This window comes from Atractosteus spatula, chromosome 5 (assembly GCF_055471065.1).
Source record: "Atractosteus spatula isolate fAtrSpa1 chromosome 5, fAtrSpa1.hap1, whole genome shotgun sequence".
Classification (NCBI taxonomy): Eukaryota; Metazoa; Chordata; class Actinopteri; order Semionotiformes; family Lepisosteidae; genus Atractosteus; species Atractosteus spatula.
In genome coordinates this window covers 1,295,620-1,311,081 of record NC_142710.1, presented here as the reverse complement: position 1 = coordinate 1,311,081, position 15,462 = coordinate 1,295,620, and the positions used below count along the sequence as shown (strand labels likewise).

The 15,462-nt window shown below is 52.3% G+C and overlaps 1 protein-coding gene across 3 annotated transcripts; it reads left to right on the top strand.

Annotated features, from left to right (window-relative positions):
• The first annotated feature begins 1,485 nt into the window (after nucleotides 1–1,485).
• On the top strand, nucleotides 1,486–14,685 carry emc4 (ER membrane protein complex subunit 4). Of its 3 annotated transcripts, XM_088915971.1 has the most exons (7): nucleotides 1,551–1,621; nucleotides 1,826–1,914; nucleotides 5,985–6,135; nucleotides 9,150–9,264; nucleotides 12,908–13,061; nucleotides 13,505–13,665; nucleotides 14,233–14,685. In XM_088915971.1, exons 3-7 carry the CDS (start codon nucleotides 6,032–6,034, stop codon nucleotides 14,266–14,268), a joined length of 570 nt encoding a protein of 189 aa, XP_088772097.1. In that variant the 5' UTR covers nucleotides 1,551–1,621; nucleotides 1,826–1,914; nucleotides 5,985–6,031; the 3' UTR covers nucleotides 14,269–14,685. The 3 variants fall into 3 exon arrangements, with proteins under 3 accessions (XP_088772095.1, XP_088772096.1, XP_088772097.1); XM_088915969.1 differs by lacking the exon at nucleotides 1,826–1,914 and having other exon boundaries at nucleotides 1,486–1,621; XM_088915970.1 differs by lacking the exon at nucleotides 1,826–1,914 and having other exon boundaries at nucleotides 1,548–1,698.
• The last annotated feature ends 777 nt before the right edge of the window (nucleotides 14,686–15,462 follow it).

Below are 15,462 nucleotides of genomic sequence, written 5' to 3'. Positions count from 1 at the left end.
AGTCCTCGACATGCAGCATCACACACACTCTGATAGCTCTGTACGGGGACCAGGCTCTCAGCTGGATTAATATACCGATTGCAGAGGGAACAGGTATCTCCCTTCTCTCTCTGTCGATATGACACTACACTTTTACACCACACACTCCGATAGCTCTGTACGGGGACCAGGCTCTCAGCTGGATTAATATACCGATTGCAGAGGGAACAGGTATCTCCCTTCTCTCTCTGTCGATATGACACTACACTTTTACACCACACACTCCGATAGCTCTGTACGGGGACCAGGCTCTCAGCTGGATTAATATACCGATTGCACAGGGAACAGGGGGTTTCTGTTGGTATTTTCTTGCCCACGCCTCCCCGCAGGTACAGTATCAGCCGGAAATGGGAAAGCAGACAGCAGGAGGGGATGTCGAGGATAAGCGGAGCTTTCCTTTGATCTGCAGCACAATCCAGCTCTTTTAAGTCGTATCCGTGGTCGAGCAATTATCTTTCTCGCAGAATTAACCCTTCTGGCCAATGGGCCCTTACACTTCAGGCTCAGGCTGCCCCAGCACAGCGCGATACCAGTAGTAAGGACGCCCTCTGCTGACAGTCAAACCTCTCCAGAATGCTTTGACTCACCTTAAATTCTTTCAGCTTCCTGAGCACAAATACATGCTAACTAGCCTTAAAAATGCAGCAGGTGCTCTCTGCCAAGTTGAAATGTTAATGTTACTGGTCCTAGGTATCTGAAACCCTGGATAGCCTCCCCAGGCTGGTCAGTAAGGGAGAGGGCAAGGGAATCTGACGAATGACCGTCACGGGCAGCCAGTTCTCAGCATTAATATGGAGGATGCTCGACTGACACCCCCTTTCTCTTCAAAGTCGTTCCGCATCATCCTCGGTCAACAGTCCCGCTGGGGCCACGTCACCAGTGTGCTTTAATAGACTAACAGACGTTCCCTGCGTTTTCATCTCGTTCGCACAGACGGGAAATGGGAAAGGCGATAGAACAGTATTTAAAACGATTTCATTTGAAAACAGTTTGTTGTTCATAAGAACCCGCTGTGGGTAATCTGTTGGACAATTCTTAATCCACTTGATAGGCCTCCTGTTAACATCCCAACCCAGACTCCAACAGTACATGGGTCTGGATCGTACTGGATCGTATTAAATGCCGAGCTAAAATCAATAAATGAAATATGGGCATAGAACTTTGCCTGTTGCTGATGGCTACCTTCTGCATTCATTAAATCAAATCGGATTTTTAAAGGGATTTCAAAAATACGTTGATTACAAAAATCAGAAACTGAGAGAAAATAGTAGTGATGGCGTATATCCTTTGAAAGGCACGGAGTTCTCAGCACGTTGAAGATGAACTTTTGAGATTCGGGGAGACTGACGGGTAAGGAGGCGGAGATATACACCCGAACAGCTATTTTCCCCTCACTCAAATGGCCTCCGTGATGACGTCTAATGTCTGCGCCAACGCCCTCGCAAGCTCTATATGTCCGTCATGGGGGTCGGAATCTGCACATGCGCAGACGAAGAGTGAGTCGTCTTCCCAGGTCGACGACAAAGCGGCGGAAAGGCGAGTCGGGAGGTTGAGACGTTGGGTTTTCTTGTCGTCGTGCGAGGTAACCTTGTCCCTTTCTCCGCGGTTTGTTGCTTATCCGTGTCGTTCGGGAGACAGGCGAAGGCGCGGCGGGGTGTGGTAAGGAACTGGTCCGTCTCGTTCGTTTAAAACACGTAGAAACGCCGCTGGCGGCTATTTTTGTCATCGGTTGTCACAAGTCAGTGAGACGTACGTCTTCACGTAATCCAGTCCTCCATCTCTGCAGGTGCTGTGCAGGGGTGGCCTCTAGACTCACGCTTCTCTGTATTTTCGGCACAGCTCGGGTTAGATTCGGGCTGCTGTGCGACGCACTCGGTACAGTTCCCGCGACACCGTCTGCTTCTGCCCCGGGGGTCTGGCTTCGTGACCTGCTCTCGGACTCATGTGCGGAGTGTGGCTGACAGGACAGAAAAACCAGGAGCGGATCGGACTGCAGCGCAGTGGGAGTGTGGCTGACACAGGACAGTAAAACCAGGAGCGGATCGGACTGCAGCGCAGTGGGAGTGTGGCTGACACAGGACAGTAAAACCAGGAGCGGATCGGACTGCAGCGCAGTGGGAGTGTGGCTGACAGGACAGTAAAACCAGGAGCGGATCGGACTGCAGCGCAGTGGGAGTGTGGCTGACACAGGACAGAAAAACCAGGAGCGGATCGGACTGCAGCGCAGTGGGAGTGTGGCTGACACAGGACAGTAAAACCAGGAGCGGATCGGACTGCAGTGCAGTGGGAGTGTGGCTGACAGGACAGAAAAACCAGGAGCGGATCGGACTGCAGCGCAGTGGGAGTGTGGCTGACACAGGACAGAAAAACCAGGAGCGGATCGGACTGCAGCGCAGTGGGAGTGTGGCTGACACAGGACAGTAAAACCAGGAGCGGATCGGACTGCAGTGCAGTGGGAGTGTGGCTGACAGGACAGAAAAACCAGGAGCGGATCGGACTGCAGCGCAGTGGGAGTGTGGCTGACACAGGACAGTAAAACCAGGAGCGGATCGGACTGCAGTGCAGTGGGAGTGTGGCTGACAGGACAGTAAAACCAGGAGCGGATCGGACTGCAGCGCAGTGGGAGTGTGGCTGACACAGGACAGTAAAACCAGGAGCGGATCGGACTGCAGCGCAGTGGGAGTGTGGCTGACAGGACAGTAAAACCAGGAGCGGATCGGACTGCAGCGCAGTGGGAGTGTGGCTGACAGGACAGTAAAACCAGGAGCGGATCGGACTGCAGCGCAGTGGGAGTGTGGCTGACACAGGACAGAAAAACCAGGAGCGGATCGGACTGCAGCGCAGTGGGAGTGTGGCTGACACAGGACAGTAAAACCAGGAGCGGATCGGACTGCAGCGCAGTGGGAGTGTGGCTGACACAGGACAGTAAAACCAGGAGCGGATCGGACTGCAGCGCAGTGGGAGTGTGGCTGACAGGACAGTAAAACCAGGAGCGGATCGGACTGCAGCGCAGTGGGAGTGTGGCTGACACAGGACAGAAAAACCAGGAGCGGATCGGACTGCAGCGCAGTGGGAGTGTGGCTGACACAGGACAGTAAAACCAGGAGCAGATCGGACTGCAGCGCAGTGGGAGTGTGGCTGACACAGGACAGTAAAACCAGGAGCGGATCGGACTGCAGCGCAGTGGGAGTGTGGCTGACAGGACAGTAAAACCAGGAGCGGATCGGACTGCCGTGCAGTGGGAGTGTGGCTGACACAGGACAGTAAAACCAGGAGCGGATCGGACTGCAGCGCAGTGGGAGTGTGGCTGACACAGGACAGTAAAACCAGGAGCGGATCGGACTGCAGTGCAGTGGGAGTGTGGCTGACAGGACAGTAAAACCAGGAGCGGATCGGACTGCAGTGCAGTGGGAGTGTGGCTGACAGGACAGTAAAACCAGGAGCGGATCGGACTGCAGCGCAGTGGGAGTGTGGCTGACACAGGACAGTAAAACCAGGAGCGGATCGGACTGCAGCGCAGTGGGAGTGTGGCTGACAGGACAGTAAAACCAGGAGCGGATCGGACTGCAGCGCAGTGGGAGTGTGGCTGACACAGGACAGTAAAACCAGGAGCGGATCGGACTGCAGCGCAGTGGGAGTGTGGCTGACAGGACAGTAAAACCAGGAGCGGATCGGACTGCAGCGCAGTGGGAGTGTGGCTGACAGGACAGTAAAACCAGGAGCGGATCGGACTGCAGCGCAGTGGGAGTGTGGCTGACACAGGACAGAAAAACCAGGAGCGGATCGGACTGCAGCGCAGTGGGAGTGTGGCTGACACAGGACAGTAAAACCAGGAGCGGATCGGACTGCAGCGCAGTGGGAGTGTGGCTGACACAGGACAGTAAAACCAGGAGCGGATCGGACTGCAGCGCAGTGGGAGTGTGGCTGACAGGACAGTAAAACCAGGAGCGGATCGGACTGCAGCGCAGTGGGAGTGTGGCTGACACAGGACAGTAAAACCAGGAGCGGATCGGACTGCAGCGCAGTGGGAGTGTGGCTGACAGGACAGTAAAACCAGGAGCGGATCGGACTGCAGCGCAGTGGGAGTGTGGCTGACAGGACAGTAAAACCAGGAGGGGATCGGACTGCAGCGCAGTGGGAGTGTGGCTGACAGGACAGAAAAACCAGGAGCGGATCGGACTGCAGCGCAGTGGGAGTGTGGCTGACAGGACAGAAAAACCAGGAGCGGATCGGACTGCAGCGCAGTGGGAGTGTGGCTGACACAGGACAGAAAAACCAGGAGCGGATCGGACTGCAGCGCAGTGGGAGTGTGGCTGACACAGGACAGTAAAACCAGGAGCGGATCGGACTGCAGCGCAGTGGGAGTGTGGCTGACAGGACAGTAAAACCAGGAGCGGATCGGACTGCAGCGCAGTGGGAGTGTGGCTGACACAGGACAGTAAAACCAGGAGCGGATCGGACTGCAGCGCAGTGGGAGTGTGGCTGACACAGGACAGTAAAACCAGGAGCGGATCGGACTGCAACGCAGTGGGAGTGTGGCTGACACAGGACAGTAAAACCAGGAGCGGATCGGACTGCAGCGCAGTGGGAGTGTGGCTGACACAGGACAGAAAAACCAGGAGCGGATCGGACTGCAGCGCAGTGGGAGTGTGGCTGACACAGGACAGTAAAACCAGGAGCGGATCGGACTGCAGCGCAGTGGGAGTGTGGCTGACACAGGACAGTAAAACCAGGAGCGGATCGGACTGCAGCGCAGTGGGAGTGTGGCTGACAGGACAGTAAAACCAGGAGCGGATCGGACTGCAGCGCAGTGGGAGTGTGGCTGACAGGACAGTAAAACCAGGAGGGGATCGGACTGCAGCGCAGTGGGAGTGTGGCTGACAGGACAGTAAAACCAGGAGGGGATCGGACTGCAGCGCAGTGGGAGTGTGACTGACAGGACAGTAAAACCAGGAGGGGATCGGACTGCAGCGCAGTGGGAGTGTGGCTGACAGGACAGAAAAACCAGGAGCGGATCGGACTGCAGCGCAGTGGGAGTGTGGCTGACACAGGACAGAAAAACCAGGAGCGGATCGGACTGCAGCGCAGTGGGAGTGTGGCTGACACAGGACAGTAAAACCAGGAGCGGATCGGACTGCAGCGCAGTGGGAGTGTGGCTGACACAGGACAGTAAAACCAGGAGGGGATCGGACTGCAGTGCAGTGGGAGTGTGGCTGACAGGACAGTAAAACCAGGAGCGGATCGGACTGCAGCGCAGTGGGAGTGTGGCTGACACAGGACAGTAAAACCAGGAGCGGATCGGACTGCAGCGCAGTGGGAGTGTGGCTGACAGGACAGTAAAACCAGGAGCGGATCGGACTGCCGTGCAGTGGGAGTGTGGCTGACACAGGACAGTAAAACCAGGAGCGGATCGGACTGCCGTGCAGTGGGAGTGTGGCTGACAGGACAGTAAAACCAGGAGGGGATCGGACTGCAGCGCAGTGGGAGTGTGGCTGACACAGGACAGTAAAACCAGGAGCGGATCGGACTGCAGCGCAGTGGGAGTGTGGCTGACACAGGACAGTAAAACCAGGAGCGGATCGGACTGCAGCGCAGTGGGAGTGTGGCTGACAGGACAGTAAAACCAGGAGCTGATCGGACTGCAGCGCAGTGGGAGTGTGGCTGACAGGACAGTAAAACCAGGAGCGGATCGGACTGCAGTGCAGTGGGAGTGTGGCTGACAGGACAGTAAAACCAGGAGCGGATCGGACTGCAGCGCAGTGGGAGTGTGGCTGACACAGGACAGTAAAACCAGGAGCGGATCGGACTGCAGCGCAGTGGGAGTGTGGCTGACAGGACAGTAAAACCAGGAGGGGATCGGACTGCAGCGCAGTGGGAGTGTGGCTGACAGGACAGTAAAACCAGGAGTTGCCTGTCTTTGTTAACTGAGTCCCGCCTCTTTGCAGGTCTGAGCCTCCTGTGCTCGGTGATTGGACAGAGGTCGCTGGTTGCCATGGCATCTCCAGGAAACATGGGTGCGGGGGTCATGTCAATGCGGGGAGGGGGCGGAGCCAGGAGACTGAAGTGGGCTCTGGAGCTCAGTCTGGGCAACACAAGGTACGCTGGAGTACTGATACCTGTCTCTTTCTCTCTCTCTCTCCCCCTGAGTCTGGGCAACACAAGGTACACTGGAGTATTGATACACTGATACCTGTCTCTCTCTCTCTCTCTTCCCCTGAGTCTGGGCAACACAAGGTACGCTGGAGTACTGATACCTGTCTCTTTCTCTCTCTCTCTCCCCCTGAGTCTGGGCAACACAAGGTACACTGGAGTACTGATACACTGATACCTGTCTGTCTCTCTCTCCCCCTGAGTCTGGGCAACACAAGGTACACTGGAGTATTGATACACTGATACCTGTCTCTCTCTCTCTCTCTTCCCCTGAGTCTGGGCAACACAAGGTACACTGGAGTTCTGATACACTGATACCTGTCTGTCTCTCTCTCCCCCTGAGTCTGGGCAACACAAGGTACACTGGAGTACTGATACACTGATACCTGTCTGTCTCTCTCTCTTCCCCTGAGTCTGGGCAACACAAGGTACACTGGAGTACTGATACACTGATACCTGTCTGTCTCTCTCTCCCCCTGAGTCTGGGCAACACAAGGTACACTGGAGTACTGATACACTGATACCTGTCTGTCTCTCTCTCTTCCCCTGAGTCTGGGCAACACAAGGTACACTGGAGTACTGATACACTGATACCTGTCTGTCTCTCTCTCCCCCTGAGTCTGGGCAACACAAGGTACACTGGAGTACTGATACACTGATACCTGTCTGTCTCTCTCTCTTCCCCTGAGTCTGGGCAACACAAGGTACACTGGAGTACTGATACACTGATACCTGTCTGTCTCTCTCTCCCCCTGAGTCTGGGCAACACAAGGTACACTGGAGTACTGATACACTGATACCTGTCTGTCTCTCTCTCTTCCCCTGAGTCTGGGCAACACAAGGTACACTGGAGTACTGATACACTGATACCTGTCTGTCTCTCTCTCTTCCCCTGAGTCTGGGCAACACAAGGTACACTGGAGTACTGATACACTGATACCTGTCTGTCTCTCTCTCTTCCCCTGAGTCTGGGCAACACAAGGTACACTGGAGTACTGATACACTGATACCTGTCTGTCTCTCTCTCTTCCCCTGAGTCTGGGCAACACAAGGTACACTGGAGTACTGATACACTGATACCTGTCTGTCTCTCTCTCTCCCCCTGAGTCTGGGCAACACAAGGTACACTGGAGTACTGATACACTGATACCTGTCTGTCTCTCTCTCCCCCTGAGTCTGGGCAACACAAGGTACACTGGAGTACTGATACACTGATACCTGTCTCTCTCTCTCTCTCTTCCCCTGAGTCTGGGCAACACAAGGTACACTGGAGTACTGATACACTGATACCTGTCTGTCTCTCTCTCTTCCCCTGAGTCTGGGCAACACAAGGTACACTGGAGTACTGATACACTGATACCTGTCTGTCTCTCTCTCCCCCTGAGTCTGGGCAACACAAGGTACACTGGAGTATTGATACACTGATACCTGTCTCTCTCTCTCTCTCTTCCCCTGAGTCTGGGCAACACAAGGTACGCTGGAGTACTGATACCTGTCTCTTTCTCTCTCTCTCTCCCCCTGAGTCTGGGCAACACAAGGTACACTGGAGTACTGATACACTGATACCTGTCTGTCTCTCTCTCCCCCTGAGTCTGGGCAACACAAGGTACACTGGAGTATTGATACACTGATACCTGTCTCTCTCTCTCTCTCTTCCCCTGAGTCTGGGCAACACAAGGTACACTGGAGTTCTGATACACTGATACCTGTCTGTCTCTCTCTCCCCCTGAGTCTGGGCAACACAAGGTACACTGGAGTACTGATACACTGATACCTGTCTGTCTCTCTCTCTTCCCCTGAGTCTGGGCAACACAAGGTACACTGGAGTACTGATACACTGATACCTGTCTGTCTCTCTCTCCCCCTGAGTCTGGGCAACACAAGGTACACTGGAGTACTGATACACTGATACCTGTCTGTCTCTCTCTCTTCCCCTGAGTCTGGGCAACACAAGGTACACTGGAGTACTGATACACTGATACCTGTCTGTCTCTCTCTCCCCCTGAGTCTGGGCAACACAAGGTACACTGGAGTACTGATACACTGATACCTGTCTGTCTCTCTCTCTTCCCCTGAGTCTGGGCAACACAAGGTACACTGGAGTACTGATACACTGATACCTGTCTGTCTCTCTCTCCCCCTGAGTCTGGGCAACACAAGGTACACTGGAGTACTGATACACTGATACCTGTCTGTCTCTCTCTCTTCCCCTGAGTCTGGGCAACACAAGGTACACTGGAGTACTGATACACTGATACCTGTCTGTCTCTCTCTCTTCCCCTGAGTCTGGGCAACACAAGGTACACTGGAGTACTGATACACTGATACCTGTCTGTCTCTCTCTCTTCCCCTGAGTCTGGGCAACACAAGGTACACTGGAGTACTGATACACTGATACCTGTCTGTCTCTCTCTCTTCCCCTGAGTCTGGGCAACACAAGGTACACTGGAGTACTGATACACTGATACCTGTCTGTCTCTCTCTCTCCCCCTGAGTCTGGGCAACACAAGGTACACTGGAGTACTGATACACTGATACCTGTCTGTCTCTCTCTCCCCCTGAGTCTGGGCAACACAAGGTACACTGGAGTACTGATACACTGATACCTGTCTCTCTCTCTCTCTCTTCCCCTGAGTCTGGGCAACACAAGGTACACTGGAGTACTGATACACTGATACCTGTCTGTCTCTCTCTCTTCCCCTGAGTCTGGGCAACACAAGGTACACTGGAGTACTGATACACTGATACCTGTCTGTCTCTCTCTCCCCCTGAGTCTGGGCAACACAAGGTACACTGGAGTACTGATACACTGATACCTGTCTGTCTCTCTCTCCCCCTGAGTCTGGGCAACACAAGGTACACTGGAGTTCTGATACCTGTCTGTCTGTCTCTCTGACCCCTCTGTCTCTGTCCATCGTGCCCTTGGTGACTGACTGTCTGCACGGTTGTTGGTGTTGCAGGGGCCGTGGGGACAGACAGAGTAATCAAGGCGACGCGCTCTATCCAATAGGATACTCGGACAAGCCCGTCCCAGACACCAGCGTGCAGGAGACCGACAGGAACCTCGTGGAAAAGGTGACTTGTCTCAGAGCAGTGTTCATGTACTGGAGTGTCCAGTCAGTGTGTCTGTATGAACCCCTCTCTCTCAGTGCAGTGTTAATGTACTGGAGTGTCCAGTCAGTGTGTCTGTATGAACCCCTCTCTCTCAGTGCAGTGTTAATGTACTGGAGTGTCCAGTCAGTGTGTCTGTATGAACCCCTCTCTCTCAGTGCAGTGTTAATGTACTGGAGTGTCCAGTCAGTCAGTGTGTCTGTATGAACCCCTCTCTCTCAGTGCAGTGTTAATGTGCTGTAGTGTCCAGTCAGTCAGTGTGTCTGTATGAACCCCTCTCTCTCAGTGCAGTGTTAATGTACTGGAGTGTCCAGTTAGTCAGTGTGTCTGTATGAACCCCTCTCTCTCAGTGCAGTGTTAATGTACTGGAGTGTCCAGTCAGTCAGTGTGTCTGTATGAACCCCTCTCTCTCAGTGCAGTGTTAATGTACTGGAGTGTCCAGTCAGTCAGTGTGTCTGTATGAACCCCTCTCTCTCAGTGCAGTGTTAATGTACTGGAGTGTCCAGTCAGTCAGTGTGTCTGTATGAACCCCTCTCTCTCAGTGCAGTGTTAATGTACTGGAGTGTCCAGTCAGTCAGTGTGTCTGTATGAACCCCTCTCTCTCAGTGCAGTGTTAATGTACTGGAGTGTCCAGTCAGTGTGTCTGTATGAACCCCTCTCTCTCAGTGCAGTGTTAATGTACTGGAGTGTCCAGTCAGTCAGTGTGTCAGTATGAACCCCTCTCTCTCAGTGCAGTGTTAATGTACTGGAGTGTCCAGTCAGTCAGTGTGTCTGTATGAACCCCTCTCTCTCAGTGCAGTGTTAATGTACTGGAGTGTCCAGTCAGTGTGTCTGTATGAACCCCTCTCTCTCAGTGCAGTGTTCATGTACTGGAGTGTCCAGTCAGTCAGTGTGTCTGTATGAACCCCTCTCTCTCAGTGCAGTGTTAATGTACTGGAGTGTCCAGTCAGTGTGTCTGTATGAACCCCTCTCTCTCAGTGCAGTGTTAATGTACTGGAGTGTCCAGTCAGTGTGTCTGTATGAACCCCTCTCTCTCAGTGCAGTGTTAATGTACTGGAGTGTCCAGTCAGTGTGTCTGTATGAACCCCTCTCTCTCAGTGCAGTGTTAATGTACTGGAGTGTCCAGTCAGTCAGTGTGTCTGTATGAACCCCTCTCTCTCAGTGCAGTGTTAATGTACTGAAGTGTCCAGTCAGTCAGTGTGTCTGTATGAACCCCTCTCTCTCAGTGCAGTGTTAATGTACTGGAGTGTCCAGTCAGTCAGTGTGTCTGTATGAACCCCTCTCTCTCAGTGCAGTGTTAATGTACTGGAGTGTCCAGTCAGTCAGTGTGTCTGTATGAACCCCTCTCTCTCAGTGCAGTGTTAATGTACTGGAGTGTCCAGTCAGTGTGTCTGTATGAACCCCTCTCTCTCAGTGCAGTGTTAATGTACTGGAGTGTCCAGTCAGTCAGTGTGTCTGTATGAACCCCTCTCTCTCAGTGCAGTGTTAATGTACTGGAGTGTCCAGTCAGTCAGTGTGTCTGTATGAACCCCTCTCTCTCAGTGCAGTGTTAATGTACTGGAGTGTCCAGTCAGTGTGTCTGTATGAACCCCTCTCTCTCAGTGCAGTGTTAATGTACTGGAGTGTCCAGTCAGTCAGTGTGTCTGTATGAACCCCTCTCTCTCAGTGCAGTGTTAATGTACTGGAGTGTCCAGTCAGTGTGTCTGTATGAACCCCTCTCTCTCAGTGCAGTGTTAATGTACTGGAGTGTCCAGTCAGTCAGTGTGTCTGTATGAACCCCTCTCTCTCAGTGCAGTGTTAATGTACTGGAGTGTCCAGTCAGTCAGTGTGTCTGTATGAACCCCTCTCTCTCAGTGCAGTGTTAATGTACTGGAGTGTCCAGTCAGTGTGTCTGTATGAACCCCTCTCTCTCAGTGCAGTGTTAATGTACTGGAGTGTCCAGTCAGTGTGTCTGTATGAACCCCTCTCTCTCAGTGCAGTGTTAATGTACTGGAGTGTCCAGTCAGTCAGTGTGTCTGTATGAACCCCTCTCTCTCAGTGCAGTGTTAATGTACTGGAGTGTCCAGTCAGTGTGTCTGTATGAACCCCTCTCTCTCAGTGCAGTGTTAATGTACTGGAGTGTCCAGTCAGTGTGTCTGTATGAACCCCTCTCTCTCAGTGCAGTGTTAATGTACTGGAGTGTCCAGTCAGTCAGTGTGTCTGTATGAACCCCTCTCTCTCAGTGCAGTGTTAATGTACTGGAGTGTCCAGTCACTGTGTCTGTATGAACCCCTCTCTCTCAGTGCAGTGTTAATGTACTGGAGTGTCCAGTCAGTCAGTGTGTCTGTATGAACCCCTCTCTCTCAGTGCAGTGTTAATGTACTGGAGTGTCCAGTCAGTCAGTGTGTCTGTATGAACCCCTCTCTCTCAGTGCAGTGTTAATGTACTGGAGTGTCCAGTCAGTCAGTGTGTCTGTATGAACCCCTCTCTCTCAGGGCAGTGTTAATGTACTGGAGTGTCCAGTCAGTCAGTGTGTCTGTATGAACCCCTCTCTCTCAGTGCAGTGTTAATGTACTGGAGTGTCCAGTCAGTCAGTGTGTCTGTATGAACCCCTCTCTCTCAGGGCAGTGTTAATGTACTGGAGTGTCCAGTCAGTCAGTGTGTCTGTATGAACCCCTCTCTCTCAGTGCAGTGTTAATGTACTGGAGTGTCCAGTCAGTCAGTGTGTCTGTATGAACCCCTCTCTCTCAGTGCAGTGTTAATGTACTGGAGTGTCCAGTCAGTGTGTCTGTATGAACCCCTCTCTCTTAGTGCAGTGTTAATGTACTGGAGTGTCCAGTCAGTCAGTGTGTCTGTATGAACCCCTCTCTCTCAGTGCAGTGTTAATGTACTGGAGTGTCCAGTCAGTGTGTCTGTATGAACCCCTCTCTCTCAGTGCAGTGTTAATGTACTGGAGTGTCCAGTCAGTCAGTGTGTCTGTATGAACCCCTCTCTCTCAGTGCAGTGTTAATGTACTGGAGTGTCCAGTCAGTCAGTGTGTCTGTATGAACCCCTCTCTCTCAGTGCAGTGTTAATGTACTGGAGTGTCCAGTCAGTCAGTGTGTCTGTATGAACCCCTCTCTCTCAGTGCAGTGTTAATGTACTGGAGTGTCCAGTCAGTCAGTGTGTCTGTATGAACCCCTCTCTCTCAGTGCAGTGTTCATGTACTGGAGTGTCCAGTCAGTCAGTGTGTCTGTATGAACCCCTCTCTCTCAGTGCAGTGTTCATGTACTGGAGTGTCCAGTCAGTCAGTGTGTCTGTATGAACCCCTCTCTCTCAGTGCAGTGTTCATGTACTGGAGTGTCCAGTCAGTGTGTCTGTATGAACCCCTCTCTCTCAGTGCAGTGTTCATGTACTGGAGTGTCCAGTCAGTCAGTGTGTCTGTATGAACCCCTCTCTCTCAGTGCAGTGTTAATGTACTGGAGTGTCCAGTCAGTCAGTGTGTCTGTATGAACCCCTCTCTCTCAGTGCAGTGTTAATGTACTGGAGTGTCCAGTCAGTCAGTGTGTCTGTATGAACCCCTCTCTCTCAGTGCAGTGTTCATGTACTGGAGTGTAGAGGTACTAACCTCTCTCTCTGTCTCTCTCAGAGGTGTTGGGATGTGGCTCTGGGTCCTCTGAAGCAGATTCCCATGAACCTCTTCATCATGTACATGTCTGGAAACACCATCTCCATCTTCCCCATCATGATGGTCTGCATGATGGCTTGGAGACCCATCCAGGCCCTCATGTCCATGTCAGCCAGTGAGTGTGGACACTACCGAGACCCTACACACACCCAGCACACACTCCTGCACCACCAGGCACACACATCTACACACCTGGCCACAAACACGCACTCCCAGTCACAGACACTCTGCAATACATACACACACACAGACCTACACACACCTGGCCACAAACAAACACGCACTCAGCAATACATACACGCACACACCTACACACCCAACCATAACCACACTCCCTGCCGCACAAACACCCAGCCACACACATCTACACACCTGGCCACAAACAAACACACACACCTACACGTATACACACACTACGAGCCACACACACCTACACACATCCAGACACACACCCACACGTATACATACATTCCCAGCCAGATGTAGAACTGCACACTCAGTCTCGCAGTCTAGCTGTCTGTCTCTCTCTCTACCTGTCTGTCTCTGTCTTCCTTGTAGCCTTCAAGCTGTTAGAGAGCTCCAGTCAGCAGTGGCTGCAGGGGCTGGTCTATCTCATTGGTAACCTCCTGGGCCTGGCATTGGCTGTCTACAAGTGTCAATCAATGGGGCTTCTTCCCACCCACTCGTCCGATTGGCTGGCGTTCATCGAACCGCCTCAGGTAAGAATCTGTACAGGGGTGTGTGTGTGTATACAGTGTGTCCAGTAAGAGTCTGTACAGGGGGGTGTGTGTATATATACAGAGTGTCCAGTAAGAGTCTGTACAGGGGTGTGTGTGTGTATACAGTGTGTCCAGTAAGAGTCTGTACAGGTGTGTGTGTGTATACAGTGTGTCCAGTCTGTACAGGTGTGTGTGTGTGTGTGTATACAGTGTGTCCAGTAAGAGTCTGTACAGGTGTGTGTGTATACTGTGTGTCCAGTAAGGGTCTGTACAGGTGTGTGTGTGTGTATACAGTGTGTCCAGTCTGTACAGGTGAGGGTGTGTGTATATATACAGAGTGTCCAGTAAGAGTCTGTACAGGTGAGGGTGTGTGTATACAGTGTGTCCAGTCTGTACAGGTGAGGGTGTGTGTATATATACAGAGTGTCCAGTAAGAGTCTGTACAGGTGTGTGTGTGTGTGTATACAGTGTGTCCAGTCTGTACAGGTGAGGGTGTGTGTATATATACAGAGTGTCCAGTAAGAGTCTGTACAGGTGTGTAATAATGTAAATTTGTCTCTCTTACAGCGGATGGAGATTATGGGTGGAGGGATGGTGTTGTGACCTACAAACAGACAGCAGGACAAACAGAACAGACAGACTCTTTTCCTGTCCTGAAATTCCACAGCTCCTCCTGGATTTCCACACAGTCTTGTTCTGATAAAGTCCTCTTATTGATTAGTTTCTGTACAGTGTGGGTCATCCCTGGTACTGGTCAAGGGAAGACTGAGTGAACCAGTGCTAGAAACTTCCTGGTATAGTGAGGCACCTTGACCGCTGGACCAGCTGTCCTCCCGGTACAACAGGGTCAGCACCTTGACCGCCGGACCAGCTGGCCTTTGTACAGTACAATGTTTGTTACTGGTTCCAGGGTTTGACTGGAGAAACAGGCTATGGGGTGTAATGTATAGGGGAGATATTCCAGGGCAAGAATGAAGCCTTTTTTCTGTATATGAATAAAAACTGCCTTTTAAAAAAAAACAAGCCTGAGACCCTTGACTCCTCTGTATTCCACCTCTGTACTGGGACTCTGTCTCAGAGAGGCTGATTTCATATAGATTAGTGTGGTCATTCCATCACAGCACTGTTCACTCCTTATCTACAGCTCTTCAAATACTGACTGACTGGACACTCCAGTACATTAACACTGCACTGAGAGAGAGGGGTTCATACAGACACACTGACTGACTGGACACTCCAGTACATTAACACTGCACTGAGAGAGAGGGGTTCATACAGACACACTGACTGGACACTCCAGTACATTAACACTGCACTGAGAGAGAGGGGTTCATACAGACACACTGACTGACTGGACACTCCAGTACATTAACACTGCACTGAGAGAGAGGGGTTCATACAGACACACTGACTGACTGGACACTCCAGTACATTAACACTGCACTGAGAGAGAGGGGTTCATACAGACACACTGACTGACTGGACACTCCAGTACATTAACACTGCACTGAGAGGGGTTCATACAGACACACTGACTGACTGGATGCCTTGTCCATCACAGGACATACAGGACAGAGACACAGACACACGCACACTCACACTAGGGACAGTTCAACTTACACAACCACACACACCAGGGCCAGTTTTCCCACCTGCTTTTGTTTGGCTTGTGGAGCGAAACCGGAGCACTGGGAGGAATCCCACATGAACCCAGGGAGAACATGCAGACTCCACACAGACAGCAGCCCAGGACCCTTGTGCCGCCGTGCTGCAGTGGCTCTGACACACTGCCCACAC